General features: G+C 55.2%; 1 protein-coding gene across 1 annotated transcript in view; it reads left to right on the top strand.

Moving 5' to 3' along the window:
• CFAP65 (cilia and flagella associated protein 65) overlaps positions 1 to 27,065 on the top strand; it is a 43,041-nt gene that overhangs the window by 15,141 nt on the left and 835 nt on the right. Inside the window, exons 5-32 of the mRNA XM_049712194.1 lie at positions 710 to 812; positions 1,293 to 1,459; positions 1,649 to 1,848; positions 2,114 to 2,259; positions 2,742 to 2,964; positions 3,317 to 3,582; positions 4,008 to 4,208; positions 4,438 to 4,797; positions 6,967 to 7,104; positions 8,523 to 8,768; positions 9,341 to 9,565; positions 10,459 to 10,617; positions 10,801 to 10,951; positions 11,408 to 11,536; positions 12,621 to 12,834; positions 13,145 to 13,273; positions 17,175 to 17,351; positions 17,642 to 17,708; positions 17,856 to 17,966; positions 20,375 to 20,566; positions 20,674 to 20,832; positions 21,987 to 22,130; positions 22,317 to 22,430; positions 22,623 to 22,730; positions 24,812 to 24,856; positions 25,094 to 25,296; positions 25,751 to 25,879; positions 26,419 to 26,808. Coding sequence (XP_049568151.1) covers positions 710 to 812; positions 1,293 to 1,459; positions 1,649 to 1,848; positions 2,114 to 2,259; positions 2,742 to 2,964; positions 3,317 to 3,582; positions 4,008 to 4,208; positions 4,438 to 4,797; positions 6,967 to 7,104; positions 8,523 to 8,768; positions 9,341 to 9,565; positions 10,459 to 10,617; positions 10,801 to 10,951; positions 11,408 to 11,536; positions 12,621 to 12,834; positions 13,145 to 13,273; positions 17,175 to 17,351; positions 17,642 to 17,708; positions 17,856 to 17,966; positions 20,375 to 20,566; positions 20,674 to 20,832; positions 21,987 to 22,130; positions 22,317 to 22,430; positions 22,623 to 22,730; positions 24,812 to 24,856; positions 25,094 to 25,296; positions 25,751 to 25,879; positions 26,419 to 26,808 — 4,896 coding nt within the window. The remainder of the gene's footprint in view (positions 1 to 709; positions 813 to 1,292; positions 1,460 to 1,648; positions 1,849 to 2,113; positions 2,260 to 2,741; positions 2,965 to 3,316; positions 3,583 to 4,007; positions 4,209 to 4,437; positions 4,798 to 6,966; positions 7,105 to 8,522; positions 8,769 to 9,340; positions 9,566 to 10,458; positions 10,618 to 10,800; positions 10,952 to 11,407; positions 11,537 to 12,620; positions 12,835 to 13,144; positions 13,274 to 17,174; positions 17,352 to 17,641; positions 17,709 to 17,855; positions 17,967 to 20,374; positions 20,567 to 20,673; positions 20,833 to 21,986; positions 22,131 to 22,316; positions 22,431 to 22,622; positions 22,731 to 24,811; positions 24,857 to 25,093; positions 25,297 to 25,750; positions 25,880 to 26,418; positions 26,809 to 27,065) is intronic.

Genomic DNA, 27,065 nt, shown 5'->3' with positions numbered 1-27,065 from the left:
GGGCTACGCTTCTCATGGCTTCTCTTGTTGCAGAGCACAGGCTGTAGGCACGCGGGCTTCAGTAGTTGTGGCACATGGGCTCAGTAGTTGTGGCACACGGGCTCAATAGTTGTGGCTTACGGGCTCTAGAGTGCAGGCGCGTAGTTGTGGCACACGGGCTTAGCTGCTCCACGGCATGTGGGATCTTCCCAGACCAGCCTCGAACCTGTGTCCCCTGCATTGGCAGGCAGATTCTTAACCACTGCGCCACCAGGGAAGTCCCCTATTAGTATTTTTGAAGTCTGCAGAATCTATAGTTTTGACCCACTCTGGAACTCTACAGCTGTGCCGAGATCTCTGCTTGGAAATGCATCCCTGGCACCTCTGTTCTCAGCTTTGGTTTCCCCCAGCTAAGTGCTCAGGGATTTGGTTAAATCAGGGCAGCCTTCCCCATCCCAGACCCCACTGACCACCATGTGCATCTGAGGTACAAGTGCTGCTCCCTTGGCCCTGTATCTTTTCATTCAGTGCTCTGACATCCGAGACTGAAGGTCTGCAAGAGAAGTGGTAGGATGAGGGAGACAGTTCCTCCTATGACAGAACACCTGTGTTTCTCCTTCCATGGTCCCACAGACTCAAGTCTGCTTGGCTTTCCAGAATCTTCCCTAATCTTTCTGCCTCTCCTAATTTTCTGATCCTGAAGTGCTTATCCTCTGGCTCCTTCCCACAGGCCCCCCAAGACCAAATTCTTCTTCACGGTCATCCCCCAGCCCATCTTCCTGAGCCCAGGCATAACCCTCTCACTCCCAATCATCTTCCGGCCCCTGGAGGAGGTAAGGTCTGCCATGGTGAGCGGAGGGCAGGGAGGGACACAGGCACAGTGACCTCAGAGCAGGATGTAGGGCAGAGCAGCGAGGAGCTCTCCCACCACACCCACATCCCACCAGCTGGAGCCAAAACTCATTAGATAGAGGGGGCTTCCCAGTTGGATGTTGTTGGGGGAAAAGGCTGTGCTACTGTGTTGGCCATCAGAAAGCCCTATATTCCTTGGGCTCTTCCTGCTCTCAAAATGTTTCCCCAAATACTTTGTTCCTCACAAAAGAAGCCCCACATCTCTGAGACCAAGATGGTGCTGGAACACAAGTAACTGACCCTCTCTTCAGAGACTGAGATGGAGGGCCATAGCCCAACCCAGCCCTCAGCAGTTGTGTTGAGGGGATGGCCAAGGGCTGGGGTCAGGTGAGTGGTCCTTGAGTACCACCCAGCTACCACTGATCAACCAGGGCCTCTGCCTCCCTGCCCCCACACTGCAGAAGGAGTACGTGGACCAGCTGTGGTTTGAGAAAGCAGAGGGGATGTTCTGTGTGGACCTGAGAGCCACCCTGCCCTGCCACAATCTGATCTGCCCACCGTCCCTGCAGTTGCCCGTGTGTGCCATGGGGGACATGGCCGAGGCCTGGTTCTGTCTGGACAATGCGGGGTGAGGGCCGTGGCTGAGGCTCAGAGGTGGGAAGAGTGAGAACTGTGAGGAGGGTTCCTGGGAGCAGGAGAGACTGGCCTGTGTGATGGTGGAAGGAGATAGGGGGAGTAAAGGGGGCATCCCGACCTTTCTAAAGCAGGGGCAGTGGTCAGTGAGCCCAGTGGCTCTAACCTGCCCACCCCCCTCCAGGGACCTGCCCACCTTCTTCACCTGGGAGTCCCCCAGCCCATTCCAGATGTTGCCGACCACGGGGCTGCTGGAGCCAGGCCAGGCCTGCCGGATCACGGTGACCTTTCAGCCCCTTATGGCTGTCATCTATGACGTTCAGGCCACGTGCTGGTACGGGGAGGGGAGCAAGCAGAAGAGCAGCATCCAGCTGCAGGCTGTGGGTGAGGCCCGACCTCTCACCCATCCTCTGCAGGGATCGAAGCCGCAGTGTGCCCCCCACCGCCCCCGCCCTGGCCTGGCCTCCACGGGACCTCCTCCAGCCTCCTGCCCTCCCCTGAGCCCTGCAGGCTTTGCCTTTTCTCTGTCTTCCTTGTTGTCGCAGGCCAGTGTTTCCCTGGGGACTCCCGTCTTCTCTGAAGGGCTGTTCAGCTGGGGCCACAGAGGCCCTGGTGGATTTCTCCCCAAGACTCCCCCCTCTCTGCCCAGCCAAATGCGCCCAGCTGCTGGTGAGCATAAAGCAGAAGCGCCCGGAGGACCAGGATGCCGAGGGCATCCAGAAAGTGTTGCACTTTGGCTCTGTTGCCGTGGGCTGCACCGCTGAGAGGCAGATCAAGCTGTATAACCCATCGGTGGTATGCGTCCTGTGCACATAGCGGGAGTGGGGGCAGGACTCAGGGACCACAGGGCCAGGTGCAACTAACACTCAGCCCCTGTACAGAATGTTGCAACCTCACGTACCCATGTCTGCTGATACACTCATGTCAAAAGGGGTCCCACTCTCCTCTCAGCTGGGGGCTGGGCTGGGGTATCCCTTGACCCGCCCCAGAGCAACTCCAAGAGAAGTCCTAAGGTGTCCTGATGCCAGGACCACAGCCAGCCTTTGTGGTACCTTTGAGAAAAGGAAAAGGTGCCCCCTCTGGGTGGTCCCAGTGTAGGGCACACGGCTCGGCCCCTTCCTTCCTCCCGGCAGAGGCAGCCTTGCTCCACCGTCAAAGCTGATGATTGAGGCACCGGTGGGGCTTCAGCTGCCCTCACCCCCTCGGCTGGGCACCTTGGTAATAACAGACGAGCCACCTGTGACCTGACCACCTCCTGTCCCCACCTGGCCCCGTAGGTGAGCGCCCCCTTCAGGATTGAAGTGGCCCCAGACATGCTGGCCAAAGACGAGGCCTTCTCATGCCCCACGGCCCATGGCATCGTGCCCCCGGGACAGAAGAAATGCGTGTCAGTGTTCTTCCACCCCAAGACCTTGGACGTCAGGACTATGGACTACTTGTCCGTCATGCCCTCTGGCTGTGCCTCCCAAACCCTGCTCAAAGTCGTTGGTTTCTGTAGAGGTACTGGCAGTCCCAGGTCACTGCACTCCCTCTGGAGACAGGAGCAACCCATGCTTAGGATTGGCAAGTGCCCACTCCTAGTCGCCCAGGGCCTCCTTGCCCTCAACCTGGGTGTCTGCTGCCCCCTGGTGGAATCAGTGAGGAACCAGTTGAAGACGCCTGGAGATGTTGTTCCCATGCTCGCCCCTGGTGACCTGGTGGTCTGCTCAGGCCTTTCCAACCCAACCTTCTGTCTCCAGGCAGCACCACCTCCCATCAGTGGTACCCTTTGACATAGCCTCAGGGAGGCTGATACCCCAGCCCCACTCAGGTGGCAGGGCCCACTCACAGAGCCCCCATCTCTTCCGCCCAGGTCCTGACGTGTCCCTGCAGTACTACTGTGTCGACTTCAGCTGGGTCAACCTCGGGAAGCGCTCGGAGCAGTCCCTGTGGATTGAGAACAAGTCGGACTGCACGGCCCACTTCCAGTTTGACATCGACTGTCAGGAGAGCGTCTTCAGCATCAGACCTGCCTTTGGGACCCTGGTGGGCAAGGCCCGCATGACCCTGCACTGTGCCTTCCAGCCCACTCACCCCATCATCTACTTTCGGAGGGTGGCCTGTTTCATCCACCACCAGGTGAGCTATGGGGGGAGGTGAGGAGGGGCTCCCCGGGAAGCTGGAGGGGCCGATCCGAGTCCTAGCAATGAAGACAGTGCTTGGTACTCAGTCCCCTGTATTCTGGAACTTCCAGGGCTGTCTGCCTGGATCATCACCTCCAGAGCCCCAGTCTGGCTTTTGGAGCCAGAGTTTGGCCAGGGGCATGTGAACGCTCGCTCCGAGCGGGTGGGTAGGCCAGACTTTGCTCTGATGCTGCTAATGGGCTGGTGTAGGGGGGACTGGACCTCGCCCCATGCAGCATGTGCAGCGCAGAGAGCCTTGAAGTGACGACCCCAACCCAGGCCCCTGGACAAGGTGGTACAAACTGTGCCCTGACCAGCTGGTCTCTGGCCAAGGTGGCAAGTGGAGGCTCAAATCTAGCCTCACACAGACAAATGTCGCAGGACCCACTGTTCCTCGACCTGATTGGGACGTGTCACTCGGACAGCACAAAGCCAGCCATCCTCAGGCCTCAGCACCTCGCTTGGTACCGCACACACCTGGTGCGGGGCCTGACGCTCTACCCGCCTGACATCCTGGACATCATGCTGAGGGAGAGGAAGCTGGAGCAGGATAAGAATGGTGCCCTGATGATTCCCACTGAGGTTCGATGGACCCCTCTGAGGCCCCGGGGGCCACCTACCCTCCCCAGGTTCATGCCCCCTTCTCAATTCTTGGGCAGTCCTGTGCTCCATAGCCCTGTGGGCACCCTTAGTAGTCGGGGGTGACGTGTGTGGAGCTCTTGTAGCCTTTTCCAGAAAGGAGCGTGCAGATGAGGGGCAGCGGCAGGAGGAATGGCAGCTGGGCCCCCGGCAACCGGCTCTCCCCACACAGGACCTGGAGGACATACCAGCCCCGCAGTATCCCCTCATCCCCCCCATGACCGAGTACTTCTTCGACGGCACCAGCGACATGGCCATCTTTCCCCCGCCCGTCAGCATTGAGCCTGTCGAGGTGGATTTTGGTGCCTGCCCCAGGCCCAAGGACCCCAACCCTGTCCCCCTGTGCCTGATGAACTACACCAAAGGCAAAATCACTGTGGCCTGGACACGCAGGGCTGATTGCCCCTTCTGGGTGACTCCAAACCCCTGCGATGTGCCCCCTCTCAAGTCCACAGCCATGCGCTTGCACTTCCAGCCGCCTCACCCCAACTGCCTGTACGCCGTGGAGCTTGAAGCCTTTGCTGTCTATAAGGTGTGTGGGCAGATGAGAGGGGGAAGGTGGGTTCTCTGCCCTGGAGGCTGAACGGCAGGGTATGGGGTCGGAGGGGGTGACGGGGTGACGTAGGATCTGTCCTCTCTGTGCCAGGCTCTGCTCCCTCCTCTTGTCTCCTCGCTGGACTGCAGCCTTCGCGGTCTGTGTTTCCCAGGCTCATGGCCTGCCTTGGCCGAGGGGCTTCTTGACCCAGCTGATTATGTCTCACTCATATGTGCCTCCCACCCCTCCAGAGGGAGAACTCAGTGGGGCTCAAGCCCTTTGGAAAATTTTGGTGCACATAGTTTCCTGGGGCTCCTGGCTGGTGTGGCGGGGTGGCTCCTGGCCTCCCTCTAGTCCTTGAAGTAGGAAGTGGTCCCTCTAAAAGAGCTGTGGGCAGGAACTAGGGCCTGGGGGGCGGAGTCAGGGGCACCTGGTGATTAGGTGAGTGTAGGGAGCGGCTTCTAGTCCAACTTCCCTTGACCAGGCTGTCCCAGCCATGTCTCTTAGCCCCAGACGTGTCGCTCCCTCCTCATCTCCAGTCCATCCTGCCCTTTCCCTCCTTTCTCTGCTCTACCCACCCTGCAGTTCTCTCCCAGTGGCTGGGTGCTGGGGCTCAGGGAAGAGGAGAGCTGTGCAGTCAAGGTCAGAGTCCCTTACCAGCTCTGTGACCTTGGGCACGTCCCTTAATGCCTCTGAGCCCTGGTCTTTTCATCTATGAACTTGGGAGCATATCCAAACTTCTGAGAAGTTTTTCCAAAGCTGAGTCTTTAGTTGTCTCTGTTCTAGTATCTTGGCAGTGGCGGGACTCGGAAGTTCGTAGGAATAAGGCTGTGGACACCTGGCTTTGCTGAGCCTGTCAGACTTTTAGGCTACAGGCTATAACCCTGTGCTGTCCGATATGCCAGTCACCAGCCACATGTGGCTGCTGAGTACTTGTACTGTGTCAGGTCCAAACAGATATGCTGTAAAGGGAGGAGACACACTGATTTCTAAGACTTAGCACAAAAGAATGCAAAATGCCTCCTGCATCACTTATATATCGATTATACGTTGAAATGAAAAGATTTTGGATCAGCTGGGTTAAATAAAATGTATTGTTGAATAAATTTTATGCGTTTCACCTTGTTGATGTGGCTACTAGAACATTTACTTTTTATTTATTTATCTTTTAACATCTTTATTGGAGTATAATTGCTTTACAATGGTGTGTTTCTGCTGTATAACAAAGTGAGTCAGCTATACGTATACATATATCCCCATATCTCCTCCCTCTTGCCTCTCCCTCCCACCCTCCCTATCCCATCCCTCTAGGTGGTCACAAAACACCGAGCTGATCTCCCTGTGCTATGCGTCTGCTTCCCACTAGCTATCTATTTTACGTTTGGTGTGTATATATGTCCATGCCACTCTCTCACTTCGTCCCAGCTTACCCTTCCCCCTCCCCGTGTCCTCAAGTCCATTCTCTATATCTGCGTCTTTATTCCTGTCCTGCCCCTAGGTTCTTCAGAACCATTTTTTTTTAATATTCCATATATATGTGTTAGCATGCGGTATTTGTTTTTCTCTTTCTGACATAGTTCACTCTGTATGACAGACTCTAGGTCCATCCACCTCACTACAAATAACTCAATTGCGTTTCCTTTTATGGCTGAGTAATATTCCATTGCATATATGTGCCACAGTCATCTGTTGATGGACACTTAGGTTGCTTCCGTGTCCTGGCTATTGTAAATAGAGCTGCAATGAACATTGTGGTACATGACTCTTTTTGAATTCTGGTTTTCTCAGGGTATATGCCCAGTAGTGAGATTGCTGGGACCAGAACATTTAAAATGCCGTTTGCGGCTCACACTTGTGGCTTGCATTATATTTCTGTTGGCCAGTGCTCTCTGGGCACATTCCTGCAGGATGAATGCTGCTTTCACATCCCAGCCCCACCCTCGTCTGACTGGGGGGATCAAAGAGCACGTTTGCTGAGTGCTCAGGGCAGGGCCTGGCGCACAGCGGGAGGGGCTGCTATGACTGCTGTTCTACGAGCTGTCTTCCCAGAGGGTCCCTCCCGCTGGGCCCCATGTAGGGCTCCTGCAGTACAGGGCAGGCAAGCGGGGGTGCCCCACAGGGTCAGACACAGGACTCAGCCTATCCATGGGTCCGGCCCTCCTGCAGGTCCTGCGGAGCTACAACAATATCGAAGAGGACTGCACTGTGTGCCCGTCCTGGTGCCTGAGGCTCCGGGCACGAGGCCACAGTTATTGTGCTGACTTGGAGCACCACATCCCTCAGTATACCCTGGATGCCCCCAAGGTGAGCGTGGCCCCAGCAGCAGTGGGAGGTGGAACAGGGGAGCCTGGCTTCTGCCGTGGCCTGCAGATCCCTCTCCTGTCTCTGATGGCCTCAGAAACATGTCGAGCACCCTCCCTGGCCATCCCAACCTCCCCACTGCACTGCCAGCCCCTGGGGCTCTGTGCCCATCAAGGACTCTCTCCTGGACCGCAACACTGGGACCGGGAAGAGGCTGGGGCTTAGACCTATGGCTCCGGCCTGCCCCATCTGAAATACTCCCCGGTCCTCTCACTCAGGTTTAAAAGTCTCCAGCTCCTCCGTTCGCTGTGTTTACTGAGTGCCTGCTAGGGATATGACCACCCACGTCATGAGCCCCTGCCCGTGGGGATCATCCAGCTCTGGAGGGGTCGCAGAGCCTGCCCCTCGGTGTAACCCCATCCTCAGGGAGTCATCATTCCCAGGTCTCTCAGAAGGGCCCTTGGAGGCCCCGTCTGACCTGAGCCCCAGATGCCACAAGGCTGAGAAAGATAGATTCTAGAGCCAGGGGGCCAAGTTCTAATCCTGGTTTCTCCTTCGGTGCCTCTTCCCAGCTTCCATTTCCATCGTCAGTCTTTTCATCCGTCTGCACTTCCCCCACGCCTCATGTTGCTAGAAAGGTGCCACTTTTGGACAATGTGCTTGGAGTGGTCTTGCCCCCCCACTAGTTAGGGCTTCCCAAAGCCCTCCTGACGGCACAGGGGCGCCCTCGCTGACCCTGACCCCCACCCCTTTCCCTCGGCCAGTTCCTCGTAGCAGTTTGTGGCCTTTACTAAAATCCAGCAGATTCTGGGCCCGTGTTGCCCCCCTACCCCCACTGCCTCACGCACGGTGCTCATCGCCCCAGCTGCATGGGGCGCCCAGGGCAGCGATTCCAGCCTTGTGTTTGGTACCCGGCCCAGCTCTTTGCCTGGTGCTGGCCACACCCTAAATGCTTAAGGAATGTCTGGAACCTGGGATTGCTGGGGCTTTCCCTTTCCCAGAGTGGGGTTCCCCTCAGCTACCAGCATGAGAATCTTCTAGAAGGGGCTGCTCACCCCCAGAGCTTCTCGACCAAGATCTTGGAAACTGGGTTCTCCAAAGGATGATTTGAGGGCGCCCTAAGGTGGAAGAAACTTGGGGTGGGGGGTCTCAGGGGCCTGAGTTTCCCGGAGCCTGTTCCTGTGGCCACCCCATCTCTCTGCCTGGAGGTCTCTGGAGGACAGAAGCATTTTTTGGTGCCAAGCTGTGTTCCTCCATTCCCCGCCCCCAGGGCACTGACTGGGTTGTGTAGAGGCATCTTGGATCTCCTGAGACATGGCGCCACCCAAGCCCACACAGACTTCCCTGAGTGTGTGTGTGTGAGGTGGGGATGGGCAGGGCGTGTAGATCTGAGCGTGGGTCCCTCTTCTCTCGCACCCCAGCTATTTCCGGCAGTGTCCCCCAGTGAACCCTCCTACCGCAGCCTGCTCCTGACCAACACAGGCTCCATGCTGCTGACCTTCAACCTGGCCCCCAGAAGCAGCTCGGACGTCTCCCTACGGCCCAGCTCGGGCCTCGTGCCCCCCGGGGCCCACCAGATCTTCCTCATCTCTACCTACCCCAAGGGCACCTCCTGGAAGCAGCATGTTTTCTACTTGCAGTTCAATTTCTGCCCCCAGTATCTCAAGGTAGGAGGCAGGGGTAAGGACTGGGTCCTCGGGAGGGGACCATAGTCTGGGGCTTCCCTTTTCAAAGCCACATTCTGGGCCTGGCCCCTAAAGCTCCCCTAAAGTGGCCCAGGGGCTGTTCCTCCTCCAGGAAGTGGCACGGCAGGGAGAGGACCCCTCGGCCACATCTGGGAACAGCTATCCTCAGGACCTTGCCTGTCCACCTTATGGGGTCGGGACAAGAAAAGGGGTACAGAGGTCCCCAAGGAAGGACTGGGGGCAACCCAAAGACTCATATCTGCAGGTGGTAGAGGGGTGTTTGGGACCAGGGCAGGGAAAGGGTCCAGGGTGTTGGACCCATGTCTGGCCCATGAAATGGTCTGTACATCTTCTTTCAGTCCCTGAGTTCTTTTCCTTATCTCCTGGGTCAGTCACTACATACTCTGCCTTTGACAGAAGCTGCCCGTGCGCAGGCTGGGGGAGGGCCTTTTGCTGCCCTTTCCGAGGGGGGAAAAGCTGCCCGCCCGTGACTTTTGGGGGAGCCAGGGCTGCAGGGTGACGTCAGGGCACTGTCCTCCCTTCACTGGCCCCAGGAGGTATGCATGCAGAGCCGGGAGGAGCCGCTGCAGCTGAAGCTGGACGCCTGTAAAAGCGTCTTCTTCAAGCCCACCTGGGTGGGCTGCTCCTCCACCAGCCTCTTCACCTTCCAAAACCCGTCGCGTCTACCTCTGGAGTTTGAGTGGAGGGTCTCCCAGCAGCACCGGAAGATGCTGGCCGTGCAGCCCGCCAGGGGGATTATCCAGCCCAATGAGAGCCTGGTGAGTGCCCTGCCACACTGCCGAGGGCCAGAGGGAAGGGGCCTGTCATCCTCACCTGCACCAGCGTCTCTTACTCATGCCTATCAGGGGGCAGGCTTACCCTCCCATTCAATCCACAGTCACTTCTTCCAGCCTTATGGGTCGGTATGATTGTTACCACACCCCCATTTTACAAAGAAGAATTGAGACTTAGAGGGGAACAATAGCCATTTACTGAGACTGTGAGTTAGGAGGTGCAAAGCTGGGACTTGAAGCAGGGTTTCTGATGTCAGTGCCCAGAAACGAGTCCATTCTCCATCCCTGGTCCCCACCGTGGAGAGATCACTGGAAGACGGTGTGGAGACAAGTGGGTGGCTACCATTAAGGAGTGAGGAAGAGGGCTCGGGGACGTCAAAGTGGCGGGTCCCTGGGGGGGGGCATGGGTGGGGCCCAAACTAGCAGCCTCCCATCCCTGGTCTAGGGCCTCTTAGTTGGGGAGGCCCAACTTGAGGCAAGAACCACCAACACACGGTGTCTGTTAGAAGCCGGGGGTAGCAACCTGCAAGGCGAGAGACCACACAGACTTGGGAGTCCGCCTCAAGAGTTCACACCCCAGCTCCTGCCAAGCGCCCTCATCAGCTGTGTGACCTTGGGCAAGTTACCCCAGTTCTCTGAGTCTCTAGTTTCTCATCAGACAATGAGGCACTAGAAGAATACCGCTTACCTCGTGGGGCTAAGGGATCGAGGGGCTAAGGGAGATAACATAGCACAAGATGTGTGTAAGTGCCTGGCACGGGGAGACACTCAGGATGGGTCACCATAGCCTGATATCCTGCAGCGGGACCTTAGACGTCCAAGAGCCTGGGCAGGGGTTCCCAGAGACCCCCATGCAGGGCTAATCTTTGTGACCCCAGACGCTGACGTGGACCTTCAGCCCTCTGGAGGAGAGCAAGTACCTGTTCCGAGAGGGGATGTGGGTCTGGGAAGCTGGCCTGCCCCCAAACACCAAGCCCTCCGCCACCACCCACTACCTGCTCCGGCTGGTGGGCATGGGCCTCCGCAGCAGCCTCTCCGTGAGTGGGAGGACCCCGGCGGGGAGGGGAGGGGGCAGGGGACCAGGGCACCTGCGGGAGGGAAGGCCCCAGGGTGCCTGAACCTGTCCTTCCTTGGGGATTCTCTGAGGCCAGGGTTGGGAAAGATGGGGCCGTGGACCTGGGGGAGCCCCCCACCCCGGCCTGGCTGACTCTGGCCCTCAGGCAAAGGAAAAGGAGCTGGACTTTGGGAACGTGCTGGTGAACAGCGAGCAGACCAGGATGCTGGTGCTCCTGAATGACGGCAACTGCACCCTCTATTACCGCCTGTTCCTGGAGCAGTGCAGCCCTGAGGCTGTCGGCAATGGCCCCCTCGGTACTCAGGCCTGGGCGGGACTGGGCTGGGAGGCAGGCAATGAGGGGCGCTGGTTAAGACTGGTTAACCAGACCATGGCTCAGGAGCAGGCAGAGCAGGGCTTAAAACGTGGTGCTTCCACTTCCTAGATGTGTGGCGTTGCCGGGTGATTGTCCTCTCTGAGCCTCAACTCCCTCATCTGTAAAATGGGGCTGCTGGTGGAGCCTGCCTCACCGGGCAGCTAGGTGGCGCAAAGTGCTTAGCAGATGCCAGTGACACCAAGACACGTCCTCACACTATCTTGATCTGGAGGAAGCACTCTGCTCCCCATTTCCTGGCTCAGGGCCTGCTCTCTAACCAGAGCAATGCTGGTCCAGGGGAGAGTATCTGGGGTGGAGCAAGAGGAAAGGCTGGACCTCCTTGTGTTGCACTGAGGGCCTCCTCTGCCCTTGACCCCACCCGGTCATTCCTGAACAGCTCTGCAGCTGGACCGCACAGAGGGGAGCATGCCGCCCCGGTCCCAGGACACCATCTGCCTGACCGCCTGTCCCAAACACCGTTCCCAGTACTCCTGGACCATCAACTACTCTCTCCTCTCCCACAGAGGTACCTGGGCCATCTGGCACGGAGAGTCAGGACCAGGGAGGAAAGGGGGAGGACTGTGTGAGCAGGACTTGGGGTGGGAGGATGCCGAGGGTTCAGACAGAGCTGGCAGAGTGGGTGTGAGTGTGCCAGGGTGTGCCTTTGGGTGTCTGGTGTATATGCCTCATACCAACCACATCTGTATGTGTGGGTGTCCGTTTGTGTGTGCCTGAGCTGTGGAGGACTCAACGTGAAGGGCTGGGCGCTGTGCTGATTTACTGTGGGATCGTAAGCAAATCCTCAGCTGCCCTGGGCCTCAGTTTCCTCCTTCATAAAATGAGGTTGTTACCATCCTGCCCCGGGGCTGCCTAATAAGAGTCCAGCACAGGAGAGTGGCTAAGAGTGTGGACTCCCTGGAATTGGATCCTGGCCTCAGCACTTATTAGCCATGTAATCTTAGCGACTTGTTTAACCTCCCTATACCTCAGTTTCCACATCTCTAAAATGGGGATAATAATGGTGCACAGGCAAAAAAATAAAGTACATGTTACCACACGGGCAAACCTTGAAAACATTACGCCAAGTGAAAGGAGCCAGTCACAAAAAGCTACACATTGTATGATTCCATTTATGTGAAACACCCAGAATAGGCAAATCTACAGAGACAGAAAGTAGATTAGTGGTTGCCAGGGGTGAACGGAGAGTGACAGCTACTTGGTACTGGGTTTCTTTGGGAAAGACTGAGAACGTTCTAAAATTTGTGGTGATGGTTGCCCAACTCTGAATATACAAAAAACATCACTGAATTGTATGTGTTAAAAGGGTTAATTTTATGGCATATAGATTATATCTCAATAAAGCCATTAGTAAGTGTAATCAATAGTTTGAAAACAGTGCACAGTGGTGTTTGCACAGCTCTTAGGACAGTGCCTGGTCCATAGAAAGTATCAGATAAAGTTTGGCTGTTGTTGGAAGCATCCCAGAGTCTGCTCCTGGCAAGGGTCCTAGGACAGGTTTCCCGGGACCCCTGCATCCTCAGCCTGTACGCCCCGCCCCAGGGGAGCTGGGAGGTGAGCCCACCCCTCTCTCTCGCACCGCTTTCCCCCAGATAACAAGGTTGGGGAGAAGCAGGAGCTGTGTCGCGTGTCCCTGATGGCCGTGTACCCCCTACTCTCCATCCTGGATATCTGCTCCATGGGCAGCGCCGAGGGCATCACCCGGAAGCACCTGTGGCGCCTCTTCTCCCTAGACCTGCTCAACAGTTACTTGGAGCGCGACCCCACCCCCTGGGAACTCACCTACCAAGCGCCCACCCGGCACAGGTGAGGTGGGCCTGGGGGAGAGGCAGGGCCTGTCTGGGGATGTTCTTGGAGCTTTCCGTCCATGCCCTCAGCCCCAGGCCCTGTCCAAGAAGGGGGTCCCTATCTCCTCCCCAATTCCTGCCCATCCCCGGAGGAGCATGGAGAAGGCAGGGATGGGCTTGAGGTCTAAAGTGCTGACCCACCCCTGCCCCTGAGTCCCAGATTCTCCAATTCCCACCTATGGGGAGATGGGTGCCAAGCCAGCCACCCCTGGAAGGGCCCCATCCTGTCCGCAGCCCTGTTTCTGAGACCATTTCTCTGCTCCACACAGCACCAGCCAGATCCCCTCTGTCTTCACCCCTCTGAAGCTCAACTTCAATTTTGGGGCAGCACCAATAGATGCCCCACCCTCTGTGGTGTTCCTGGCCCTGAAGAACGGTGGAGTGGTGCCCCTGGACTGGTACAGTGTGGGGGCCCGGGGGGCCCGGGGGACAGGGCCTTGGAGGCCTTCTCTTGCTGGTGGTAGCCCTGGATGCCTGGTGTCTGTGAAGTGTGCCCCCCGCCCCCACTGAAGGATGTAGAGGCCAGGGTGGGACTAGGGTCGCCCAGCAGGACACCAGACCTGTCACTGGCTGAGTCGGGTCCACAGGCTCAGAAATGGTCGAATCACCCTATGGAGACTGGCAGGGTCATCTTCAGAGCTTAAGAAATGAGAAGTAACCGTCACGCATCTGCTGCATGCTAGCCGCTGGCCTTTATGGCCTCTTCTCCTCTGAGCCTCACACCGACCCTGTGAATAAAATCCCCCTCTGCTGACTCTTTCACAGATGGGAGGCTAAGGACTCAACCAAGAGCATTCAGCCATTAGAGGCAGAGACAAGTTCAAGCCCAGATTTGTCCAACTCCAGAATCCCCACCTACACTGGTTAGTCAGCAAGAAGCTGCGAGGTGCTCCTGCGTCCCAGGCATTGTGCTAGGCGCTGGGGCAGCCCCGACAGAGCCCCAGGCCAATGGGGGCCGGGCCTGCACGCGGGCGAGTTGAGGGTCTCTGGCAGGGAAGGACAGTGCTCTGCTGCCGCAGCGCCGTTGTCAGGGAGATGACAGGGCTAAGCAAAGCCAGGTGAGCTGCAGGAAGGGTCGAGGCTGGCCATGGGGCAGGCTGCACTTCCCCAATCACAGGGGGCCCAGGCCTGGAGACCTGAGCCCGCCAAGCTGGGCCCTTCCTGTGCTTGGCTTTCCTCCCACTGGGGCCCCAAACTGGTGCCCAGTAAGCATCCTGTTTCCATGCCATCGCCATTTCTTTTTTTCCCTCCCTTCCTCTGCCACGCGCCTCGATTTCCTAATAAACTTCCTTCTGATGACTTCCAACTTTGCTTGGCTAGATGGAGGTGAGAAAGAAGTGTCCCCGTCTGGGTCAGGCTTGGGGGAGAGAGCCAGGGGCCCAGCCTGGGCATGGCAGTGAGTGGATAAGGGTGAACATATGCAGGGGGTGGCCATCTGTGATCTCAGGAACCTTCCTGCCTGAGCCGAGGCATGGGGTGCGTGTGGGTGAGGCTGGTGGGGGGCTGCATCATCCGGGGTGCAGTGGCCACCCTGTACTCTCCGGGTCGTCCTGCCCCTCCCGGTGGTGGAGGATGCCGGGGGAGCTGATTTATTACGCGGCTTCTGTCTGAGAAGGGCCGGGACTGTGCGTAACTCAGGGCTCCTGGCCCTGAGTGACTGGGAAGCTTGGCAGGCTGGTGGGGGAGGCCCAGGGCCCGCCTGGAGCTCTGGATCTGCCATTCCCGGGGTTGTTTGAGTGGCTGGGAGCCAGGGCCCTGCAGGGCTCAGGAGTGGGGGCAGGAAAAGCGGCGCTGGCCTGTGTCCTGGTGTGGAGCAGGGTACTTTGGTGGACTGTGCGTGCGTGTGTATTTGTGTAGGAGCAAGCCAGCTCACACTCTCTATGGAGAGGGTCCAGGTTGTTGGAAACTGGGGCGGGAGGAAAGCCGGGCAGAGTGCCCACCGAGCTGGGCCGTCCATTGGGACATCATTGGAGGTTCAGGAAGGCAGTCCGTGCTCGTTCCCGGATTCCAAACGCAGGGAACCTTCCTTGGAAGGCTTGACTCTCCTAGGCTTTCTGTGTTGTTGTGTTTCCTTTCAATTTCTTAGAAGGCTATTTTTGAAAATTCTAGCCGGGTCTCTGCTAAACTCGTAAGGAACAGACTGAAGGTTTTATTCCTGCCAAGACCAGTAAGAAATGGGGAGTGTGGACTTGGCCTGCGGGCAGCAGCAGGCAGGACAGAAAAGCTGCCGTGCATTTAAGGGGTGATCCCTCACAGGCATCAGATATACGGGTTAACATCATCTGTTCCCTCACTCATTCATTAAGTCATTGGCTAAATGTTGACTGGGGCTTCCCAGGTGTAGGCTCCAGGCCCAGAGCTCAGAATAGCAATGCAGATGAGCCCAGGCCCTGCCCTCCAGGTGGGGCGGACCGGCCTTTCGGTGCAGGGTGACAAGTGCTGTGACAGAGGCTTGTGCAGCCACTTGCCTCTGTTTTGGAAGTGGTAGGTGGGGGTGGGCACATGAGAAAGGCTTCCTGGAGAAAGCTACAGCCAAGCTAGACCTGCAACCCAGGGAGCGGAGGCAAGAGAGGCTGCGAAGAGCCTCCTAGACGGAGGGTGTAGCGCGGACATGGGTCAGAGAAGAGGCCACAGAGTGGCTGCAACGTTGATAGGGGGACGGGCAGGGCCTTGGACTCCTTCTCCTTCTGAGAAGGATTCGTGGCTTGAGGCAGGGGGACAGGTTGGCAGGCTTCCACAGTCCCAAGATGGGGGCCCACACCAGAGGACTGGCAGGGAAAAGGGGACTGCGATCATTTGGAGGGAGACTGGGTGAGGGCCAAGAGGGAAACCATCCAGACATCCCCGAAGTATCAAGATCACCAGTTTTGCCGCTGATCAATATCCCGCAAATAAAATGACCAAACAGTTTATTCGCCTGTAGCAAGTCAAACAATACAAGGGTGATGGAAGAGATGGAAGGAACACCCCAGCTCCCTCTCTAGTCTGCCCTGGAGGGTTTGGCATGAGCTTCCACTCTCAGCACTGGTACAAGGCACAGACACAGGGACGCAGCTACCCTTTCATTTCTTTTACCATAATGGCATGATGTTACACGTATTACTCTCTGCTCAGCGTTATAGCAATAACCTTTTCACTCAGCATTATGTCAATAACATTCCCTATAGATCAATAAAGATCAAGACGTATAGATCTAACTCATTCTTTTTAATAGTTGCATAGTATTCTGTAATATGAATGGCCCTTATGTTTTAAAACCACTCCTTTATTAGATGACATTAGTTGTTCCCGGTGCTTTTTAATATTTGTTGCCATCACTAACAAAGTTGTAATCAACATCCTTGTGTGAGTACGTGTGTCTGTGTGTGTGTGCGCGTGCGTGCCTGCCTGCCTGCCTGCATACTTACGTTCCCCCGAATAGAATTTCTGAGTCAAAGGGCATTTTTTATTCTATGCACTTTTTATTCTAAAAGATGCTGTCATAATTCCTACAACAAAAGGTGGTAGCAATTTCTTCTCTCCCTGCCTATGTTCGAAGATGTCATTGTTTCTAAACTTACCAGCATTGGATGTAACTATTTGTCACGATTCAGATGTGAAAATATTTAAGATTGATTCAAGGGAGTTTTGATTTGCATCTCCCGACTCCCCTTGAGCCTTTTCAGATGTGTTGGCTGTTTTCCTTCCCCCTCCTGGCCGTTGCCTCTTCATAACCTCTGCCCGTTTTGAGGACAGTTCCGTGCCATCCCTCTGAGAGCGCAGGGATCTTCTTTTCAGATCGTGACCTTGGGACCCCTTGGTCACTTATTTGGTCACCATTTAGAGTGCAGTATCTGCTTTAGTACAGCACCAGGCATTACAGGGGCACTCATTCTATGCCCAGCCTTGCTTTGGATTCAAGACTACCAGCCCTCTTGGGGACCCTTGGTTGGTGCTGCTGGCATTTCTAGGTGGCTCAAATGGCCCTTCCTAACAGCTTGTCACACAAACCCCTCCAGGGTCAGTGCCCAGCTCAAAGTGGCCCACATATACAAGCAGCACCCTGACCCCTGGCACCCACAATGCGAGCCCCAATCTCCGCTTTCCATTTAGTCACCAGGACCCTGCTTCTGTTCCTGGGTTTGGGGGCCATTATGAAACGAGAATCCACAACTGCCGCATTTGCCCGGCCATGCATGGGAGAGCTTGCCTACTGGGGGATGAAGAAAAGGCCTCCATCCATCCTGCCTGGGGCTCAGAGCTCCTGCCTCTGCTCTGACTGAGAGGCTCCACCCCTTCTGCTTTGCACCCCTTTCCCAGGGCCTTCCTCTTCCCAAGTGACCAGCAGATCGACCTGGAGCTGTGGGCAGAGCAGGTGGACTTCGACTGCACTGAGCTGCACCAAATGCGCGTGCAGGACAATTGCATATTCTCCGTCAGCCCCAAGGCTGGGAGCCTGGGTCCTGGGCAAGAGCAGATGGTGGAGTTCAGATACAGGTGCTGCCCCCACCGCCCGCCCTGCACTTCCAGTCCTGGAGACCCCCTTCCCCCCGACTCCTGGAGGACGCTGGCCTTGCACTGTGTGACTCCAGGGTATCCTGAGTGGCCACCACCCTGAGAAGGCCCCACCTTCCCACCTGCAGGGGAAGTTTAATTTTCCTCTTGCCCCATCCCAGCTCAAGGGTTTCCACGTAGCTGCCCCAAAGCCATAGGTGTGCCATGACCGCTTGTTCTTCCACTCGTACCAGGGCTCAGTAACTCATCCCAGACTCTCTCCTCCCTTCCAGCCACCTGTTCATTGGCACTGATCGCCTCCCGGTGCTCTTCAAGGTGTCCCATGGCCGGGAGATCCTGGTGAGGCCCAGCCCTGGTCCTGTCCTGGAAAACCAAGAGAGAGGCACAGGGAGCCGTGCTCCCCGGAGAGATGGGGTCCAGATCTCTCTGCTGGGTACTTCAGTTCCTCCCAGGGAAGGATGCTACTCACAGGCTTTCTATTTCCAGCTAAATTTCATAGGTGTGACAGTGAAGCTGGAGCAGAAGTACGTGCACTTCACCTCCACCAGCCATCAGTTCATCCCCGTCCCCATCGGCGACACACTGCCCCCAAGGCAGGTCAGTGGTACATTGTCCTGGTCACCAGGAGGCTTCAGTATTGATCTCTGTGTATCTGTATCAGCCCTTGACAGGATGACAAGGACCTTGCCCTCACTCTAAGAGGTGGGGTGACAGGTTGAACCCCAAGACTGGGCAACTGGGAGAGACCCAAGGCGAGAGGCTTCAGCTTCTTGGCACTGGTTCTAAACCTTTTGCCAGGCCTCATTCCCATGCAAAAGCAGGGAGTTCCTTCCTCTAACACAGGGTTTTTCAAACTTCTTTGACCATGAGCCACACTAATATATTTTGGAAAACCCAATACATACATACAACTGAAACAAAACAAATCAATACGTCACCACTACATGCTAAGTACTCTGATGTTTTCTTTTTTATTTTATTCTGTTCCATTTTTTTAAATGTTTTATTTATTTTATTTTACTTATTTTTAGTTTTGGCTGTGTTGGGTCTTCGTTGCTGCGCGCGGGCTTCCTTCTAGTTGCGGCGAGCGGGGGCTGCTCTTCGTTGCGGTGCGCGGGCTTCTCATTGCGGTGGCTTCTCTTGTTGCGGAGCACGGTCTCTAGGCGCACGGGCTTCAGTAGTTGTGGTGTGCGGGCTCATTAGTTGTGGCTCACGGGCTCCAGAGCGCAGGCTCCGTAGTTGTGGCGCACGGGCTTAGTTGCTCCGTGGCACGTGGGATCTTCCCGGACCAGGGCTCGAACCCGTGTCCCCTGCATTGGCAGGTGTGTTCTTAACCACTGCACCACCAGGGAAGCCCTGTTCCATTTTTTAAATGCTGGACATGACCTGATAAATTGGTTTCCTGACCTGCTTACTAATGGGTCTCAGTCACAGTTTGAAAATCACTGCCCCCAAAAAGGGCATCTGTCCGGAGCATGAAAAGCTAGAATGTAAATCCTCAAAGCTATAGAATTTTATTTATTAATCGGAGGGAATCAGTTTCCTTTGTTCTGAAAATGTACATTGGAAATCTCCAAGAGAGGATATAGTATTTTCACAAACACTTCATCACTCTGAAATTTCTAACAATTGAGAAGCCTTTGTGTTTCTGGGCAGGGGCCTCTAGCCCCTTAGCCGAGAGGCACAGGAATGGGCTTCCTAGACCTGAGAGGGGATCTCATAGTCCCGAGCTCTGCCCACTGCCTTACACCACCCTTTACGCCACTGGCTTCCCAGAAGCCCCACCCAGAAACCCAGACCCTCAAAAGAGAAGGCAAAGACTCACATGCCTCCTGGAAAGCTTTCCAGAGAGATCAGACCACTCCCCCATGGCCCTGAACATAGACAATGGAAAAGGCCCCCAGGTCTGGAGAAGACGCAGTTGTACCTCCAGCCAAACTCCACAACTGCAGCCAAGCTGCCTTTTTCGTTCATAAGATGATGACAGATGGTGGCCTGGACCTGCAAGAGGGCAGAGGAAACAGAGAGAAGTGAACAGATTTAATTTACATTTTGAAGACAGAATCCCTGGGACTTGCTGGGGATTGGATCTGGGAAGTAAGAGAAAGGGATGGATGAAAAATGTATTGGATTCCTAGTTTGAGCCACTGGAAGTATGTAGTGCCATTTGCTGAAACAAGATACACCGGGGGGAGGAATAGGTTTTAGAGTGAAGAGTTGGGTTTTGGCTGAATTTAAGAGGCCTATGAGACAACCAGGAGGAGTTGTTTAGTGGTAGTTGGATACCAGGTCTGAAGCTCAGAGGGTGGTCCAAGCTAGAGAAAGAGCATCAGCACGTTCAGGGGTGGGTGCTGAGAAAGATGAGGGGCTGGACCTAAATCCAGACAAACTCTTTATTCTCACTGTCTTCCGTTTTCTCATCTCTAACATGGAGGCTTGGACCAGAAGATCTCTGGTTTCAGGCAGGCCGTTCTGTGATTCCCCAACTGTGGAGTTAGTCTTGGGGGACCTCATATCTTCCTTCTGCTCCCTTATCTGCCTGTAAGCACAATGACCTCTAATGGCAGACATGGAGTGGCTGCCTCACAGGTAATTAGAATGAGAGCTTAGAAAACGATGAAGGGTCTGGATGGTGTACGCATGGACATTCCCCTAAATTCCAACACTAGGGACACAAGCGTTAGTGTCCCCTTAAGTTGAGGTAAATAAAATAAGGTAAGGTAAATAAAATAAGTTGAGGTAAATAAAATAAAATAAGGTAAGTTGAGAGCAAATAAAATAAGAATTACAGATTATACTAAAATGTCACAGGTTGAAAATACAGTTATATACTTCTTGGGTGATCAAGCCATATGGGAAATCAGAGGTATTTAAGGGAGCTCTGGGACTGTAAGGGTGACGTCACAGGGATCAGCCTGCCCTCCTACAGTGGACACAGAATCCCAGGCTCTCTGCATTGCAGCCCAGAGCTGGTGTGGAGATTTCCCTGTTCCTTCCCCCTGCAGATTTATGAGCTGTATAATGGTGGCTCAGTGCCCGTGACATATGAGATCCAGACCAGCATCCTGTCGCAGGTTCAGGAAAAAAATTTTGATCACCCCATCTTCTGCTGCCTCAACCCCAAAGGGGAGATCCAGCCAGGTACAACTGCTCTCGTCTTCTGGATCTTCTCACCTATTGAGGCCAAGACCTACATGGTGAGCAGCAGCCTGGGCTAACACGGGCTTGGGGCGGGGGTTGGAGGTGGCCTCCCCATCAGGCCTTGCTCTGACCAGTGCCTTCCCCCACCTTCCTAACTTCCCAGGTGGATGTGCCCATACACATCCTGGGATGGAACTCAGCCATCATCCGTTTCCAGGGAGTGGGCTATGACCCTAACATCATGGGCGACACAGCCCCATTCCACAACATCTCCTCATGGGACAATAGCTCCATCCACTCGAGGCTGATGGTTCCTGGACAGGTAGGGGGAAGGGATCTGGGAAGGCCTGAGGCCTAGGAGGAGACTGAGGGTCCAGGGTGTCCACTGCGGAGGGGTGGGGAGGCTGCGAAAGAAGAGACGGAGTTGAGAAGGGAGCGATACAGAGGTGAACCTGGACCCAGCCCTCCTCCAGGTTTAGGAGGCAGCACCAGCTCCATGAGAGGCTTACCCTGCCACCTAGTGCCCACAGGTGTTCCTGCTCCAGCACTCCACCTGCTGCAGGGCCCTCCACCCGCCCTTGCCTCTGGGCATTGGGATGGAGGTATTGAAAGGAGAAAAAAGAAGCTCTGCCAGTCTAGGGCACTGAGATATTATCTTCATATAGAACAGTCTCTCCCCTGGATGTAGATGGATTTTGCTGAAATATCTAGGGTCAGTAACACTACCTTTAGTTCACACACTCCTCACTGTTGGGAGGTATGACACATCCATCCATTTCCCCACTGATCCACATGCCTGTTTATTCATCCACGTATCTCTCCATCCATGCACTCATCCAGTTACTATCCACCAATGCATCTGCCTGTCCACTCTTCCACTCCTACCTTCTTTGGACTCTTACTGAAGGATGAGTACTGTGGGGTCACAGAGAAGAGCCAGACAAAGTCTCAGCTCTGGAGGCCCTCAGGGTCTAGACAGAGAGAAAGTGCCCCTTCCATGGCCTCAATCTTTCCAGACACCCCTACAACACAGCGCCTGCTGTGTGCGCAGTGAAGGTGCCAACGGCTGATCACCTACTAATTTACAACCATCCTTCAGAGACGAATTTTGTCGGCTTTACTTCTGCCTTCTCTAAGCGAATTCTGATTTCTCAGCCCTTCCAAGCCTATTTTAATGGTCAAAATCATAGGTTTTAGAGTGAGACTGTCAGGGTTTATCCCAGCTGTGCCTGTGAGAGACCTTTGGAAAATTATTTATGCTCTCTGAACCTCAGCAGCACATCTATAAAGTGAAGATGATTAGTAGTACCTATATATAGTAGTGGCCTATATATTGGGCCACTGTGAGGATCAAATGCATGTCAGTTGCCTACAGTGGTACCTGGCCTGTTGAAAGCACTCAGTGACTGGTAGTGGTTGCTATGCTGAGTACTTCTTCACCTCCCAAAGTTGCTGTTGTGTTGTCTCCACCAACAGAACGTCTTCCTGTCCCAATCGCATATCTCCCTGGGAAACATTCCTGTGCAGAGCAAGTGCAGCCGCCTGCTGTTCCTCAACAACATCTCCAAGGATGAGACAATTGTCTTTGTCTGGCAGCGGAAGGCTCTAGACTTTGGGGAGGTGAGAGTTCCCTGTGTTTGCAGAATGAGAACCTCCAGAGGGGCTCTAGACTCATCCCATCCCATCCCACCCCGTTCCACTCCATCCCATCCCACCCCATCCCACCCCACCCCATCCCACCCCCTATCCCGTCTTGTCCCATACAATCCCTGTGAAGGTCCAGAGACTCCTTCCCAAAATAAACAGGTGTCCGTGAGTCCTATGAGAGGAGAGGTGGCTCCTGAAGAGACGATCCCGTTTGTGGTGACCCTGAAGGCCTCAGTGCACGCCAGCTTCTATAGCATGGACCTGGTGTGCAAGGTAGGATCAGCCTTAGCGAGAAGCTGGGATGGTGCACAGCTCCCAGTCTTGAGGTGTGGGGTGGTCTGTGAGATCCCCAGACCCCCAGAGAGAGGCAAAGGCCAACCTCTGGAAGAGTGGGGGGCCCACAGAACAGGCCCAGGCCAAGGCCCTCCAGACCTTGGTCTTCTCTCTCCTTGTCCTGAGCCACAGGTGTACCGGCAGAAACTCCTGACGCAGTACCGTAAGGAACTGCAGGAGTGGGAGGACGAGAAGGTGCGGCAGGAAGTGGAGTTCACCATCACAGATAGGAAAGCAAAGGTGATGAGGGCAGGGTGGGCTTTGAACACCACAGAGCTTTCCGATTGGCCTTGCCAGAGGGGACAGAGGTGGTGATCCGAGGCGGTCCTAAAAAACTGGTCAGCCTGACTTAAGAGATTAGATTTCTTTCATTAGGCTAAGCATAGCTCATCCCCCAGAGACTCTCTGGATACTGAAAGCTGGCTGACCATTCCCTGCTTCCTGTAGCCTGTATTTAATGAATACCCACCCGGTGCTGGGCACTGGGGACCCAGGGGAAACCAGGCAGAGCTCACCTTCTGATGGAAGAGAGTGTGGCGTAGTGGTTTCAGGTACAGGCTCTGGAAACAAATTGCCCGGGTTTGTTTCCTAACTTTGATGATTTCTAGCTCTGTGATCTTAGTCAAGTTATTTAACCTCTTAGTTCCCTCAACTGTATAATGGGGGGTAATATGACATCTGAGACTGGCTTCAAGATAATCCAGAGATGGGGTATAGATGAGACAAAATTGGCCATGAACTGCTAATTGTTCAAGCTGGGTGGGGGTAATGGAAGATTCTTTGTAGCACTCTCTCCACTTTTGAATACTTTTGAAATTTTCCATATTAAGAAGGTTAAAAAGCGAGTTCCCTGGTGGCCTAGTGGTTAGGATTCTGGGCTTCCACTGCCATGGCCCGGGTTCAATCCCTGGTCAGGGAACTGAGATCCCACAAGCTGTGCAGCATGGCCAAAAAAAAAAAAAAAAAAGGTTAAAAAGAAAAGTTGTTAAAATATTTTATTTTATTCTTTTATTTTTGGCTGCATTGGGTTTTCATTGCTGCGTGCGGACTTTCTCTAGTTGGAGCGAGCGGGGGCTACTCTTCATTACGGTGCGCGGGCTTCTCATTGCGGTGTCTTCTCTTGTTGCGGAGTACCGGCTTTAGGCGCGAGGGCTTCAGTAGTTGTGGCACGCGGGCTCAGTAGTTGTGGTTCACAGGCTCTAGAGCGCAAGCTCAGTAGCTGTGGCACACGGGCTTAGTTGCTATGTGGCATGTGGGATCTTCCCAGACCAGGGCTCAAACCCGTGTCCCCTTCATTGGCAGACAGATTCTTAACCACTGCACCACCGTGGAAGCCCCAAAATATTTTAAAATGTGAATAAATTGTTATCTGCTTTGTGGCACTGCTGTGAGGATTAAATGAGTTAATGCATGTAAAGTGCCTACAACAGTGCCTGGCACCCAGTAAGCACTCACTAAACATGGGCTATTACTCTTTATGCAGGGGAGACTGATAATAAATGATACAGAGTATCCACCTTGGATCCTCCTCCCCACGGTTGCATTCTATTTTTTTTTTTTTTTTTTTTTTTGGTCTGCGTTGGGTCTTCATTGCTACACGCGGGCTTTCTCTAGTTGCAGTGAGCAGGGTCTACTCTTCGTTGTGTTGCTTCTTATTGCAGTGGCTTCTTTTGTTGCGGAGCACGGGCTCTAGGCACGCGGGCCTCAGTAGCTGTGGCGCACAGGCTCAGTAGTTGTGGTGCACGGGCTTAGTTGCTCTCCGGCACGTGGCATCTTCCCCGACCAGAGCTCAAACCCGTGACCCTTGTATTGGCAGGCGTATTCTTGACCACTGCGCCAGCAGGGAAGTCCCCACGGTTGCATTCTTGCACCTCGATCACCCCTGTGTACTCCACACTGAACCCCCAGGGAGACACTACTCCCCTCTGAACCTCTGGCCCAACTGTGAAGGCAAATCATGTCTTGAGGGCTATGGGAGAAGGGATTTCTGAATTAAGGCTTAATAAGGAAGGCTGTTTCCTTATCAAGCCAAACCACAAAGCTCCAGGGCACCAGAGAAGTACCCTTGGGGCAGCCTGCATTGTTTGGTGACATCTCCATTTCTTTCCTTTAGTTAGGTAACAAGATTTTCCAAGTCTGCAGGCAGCACTTCCCTAGGGAAGGTTCTGGAAGAGGGTGTGGCTGGGAGTTGGGCAGAACCAAGGGGGCAGCAGGTGCTGACATTGATTTCAGGCCCTACGTGGGTCAGCAGGAAGGGGAGGAAGAGGGGAGTCCCTCTAGGCCTCTTGCGTCCTAAGCAGGGGGTCTCTTTGCTTCCACAGAGAAGGGCGTGTTGTACAGCTTGTGAACCTGTGAGCAAGTACAGGGTGAGGACGTAAGCCCAGGCCTGTCTCCTTGGGATAACTTGAGAGGATCCTTGCTTCCTCTCCAGAGAGATGTCCAACCTCTGGTCTAGTCTCCTGGAAGGGAGGGATGAAAGTGCCAATGGGTGCGGATGAAATGCCAGGGGTGTCACAAAAGACCTGGTTGGGGGGCTAGGGACCCATCAGTGATGGGAGTGCAGTCCCTAAGCCCCTGTCATCCATGCCTCCCCTTTCCCAAAGACGCTGCCCCCCATCAAGAACCAGTGGTGTCTCAACTGCCCAACCAGCTGGAGCCTTAAGATCGCAAAGGAGGAGACACGCTGGCCATGCCCCCAGCCGCCCTCGCCAGGGACGCTCAGCTTAGGCCTCACTGCCCGCGCCCATGCCACCGACTACTTCCTGGCCAACTTCTTCTCTGACTTTCCCCGCCACTTCTTGCACCGGTGAACTCTCAGGGAGGGAGGGGTCTGCTTGCTCTGCTCTCTGCCACCCTCCCGCTCTAGAACAGGACTGCCCAGACCTAACCCTTGCTGAGGGCTTGAAGCACGTGCAGTATCACTGGGACTTCTGGGGCACTGCTGGGCCCAGAATGCCCCCATTACTGTTAGGCCCTTATGAGGAGGGGGCAAAGAGCCAGAGCCCCTGGGGAACCCACTTAGGCCACCCTGCCTCCCCTCCTTCCTTCCCTTTCCAACTTGGAGCCTCTCCAGGTCCTGTGCCCACTCTGAGAGTCGGGCTTGGTTCCCCAAATGCAGCAGCACTATGTTGGGTTAAGGCTGGGGGCTGCCCCAAACTCACCTATGTCCTCATGACTGGGCAGCCACCATCACTGCTCATGCCCCCAACCCCAGCGTGGTGGCTTGCCCAGGCCACTCAGAATGCCACGGCCTGCCCCAGGGAGCTGCCAAAGAGGAAGTACCCCAGGGAGGAGTCGGAGGCTGGTGAGGAAGTATCCACGCACAAGTGGGCCCCTGTCTCCAAGCAGGAGAAGCAGCTCCTGACTGACTGTCTCACCACCATCATCAGGTGACCACCCACCCCCTAAATGCTCACCCCTCCATCTCCCTAGTTCATTCGTCAATTCTGGGTCCACCCAAAGCCCCTGAAATCCCAGCCCTTCCTTTCCTGAAAGATAGAACTTCCTCACAAGATCCTTCCACTGGTGGTCCCAGGCCCTTGAGGATGGTACAGCTCTAACGGAGCTGGCTGGAGGGATCCTCAGGGCTGGGTCCCTTGTTCTGCCTTGTCGTGGCTGGTAGACGCGGTCTGGAGCCAGTTCACTGTCTCTCCAGGGCTCCGGGCCTCATCTGTGTAACTCTGACATCCTGGCTCTTCCTCTACCATATAATGTTCACCTTTAAGAATCCACGGGGCCCAGAGATGCCTTTATCTAAAGAAGGAATGGGAGGGAGCAACTGATCAGGGGCTCCCCTCCCCCCACCTAGCACCCGTTTGTGGACACAGTAGCCAAGAACCACCCCTTGGGGAACCCCTGAAGCCAGAGCCCCCTACAGGGGGCTGCAAGGCCTCTCAGTGAGGACCTTCTCCTCCTCCCTGCCACCCAGGGGTCTGCTGGAGGACAAGATCTTCCATGAGGCTGTGGACCGAAACCTGGTGGAGCAAATGCCTTACTTCTGCCAGTTCTGGAATGAGCAGTCGGCAAGGTTCACGGCCCAGAACGGCAGCCTGCACTTAGCTCCAGCAACGTCTCAGTCCTCCAGCAGCTCTGAGGTCAGCAAAGACAAAGAGGAGGCGGAAGACAAACGGAGGCTGAGGAAGAAGGAAGAGGGGGGAGAGGAGGAGCTGGAGGAGGAGGAAGAGAAGTTGCCCTGGACGGAGACGAAGCCCACGCTGCAGCCCACGTCCCAGGAGTCCCTGAAATGGCAGTGGCAGCAACAGCTGAAGGTCTCACTGAAGGAGAAGCAAGAGCAAGATGAGAAGGAGGCCATCAGCCGGTAAGCAGCCAGACCACGGTGAGGGTTGGCGGGGGCGGGGTCAAGTGCAGAAGGCTCCTAGGAGGCAATGGTGTGCTGGGGCTCTACCTGTGTGAGCTTCTCTTTCCAACTCAGTGTTCATTGACATCACTGTTGGACGCTTAAGGCCTCAGTCGGAGTATTTACGAAATGGCGATCCAAGCTTTAATTTTCTTCTCCAAGAGCAGACTATTAACGTTTACCATCACACCACTTCCAGGAGGGTGATTATAGCCGTC

This window comes from Orcinus orca, chromosome 7 (genome assembly GCF_937001465.1).
Source record: "Orcinus orca chromosome 7, mOrcOrc1.1, whole genome shotgun sequence".
In the NCBI taxonomy this organism is placed as follows: domain Eukaryota; kingdom Metazoa; phylum Chordata; class Mammalia; order Artiodactyla; family Delphinidae; genus Orcinus; species Orcinus orca.
This window is presented reverse-complemented; position numbering and strand designations above follow the sequence as displayed.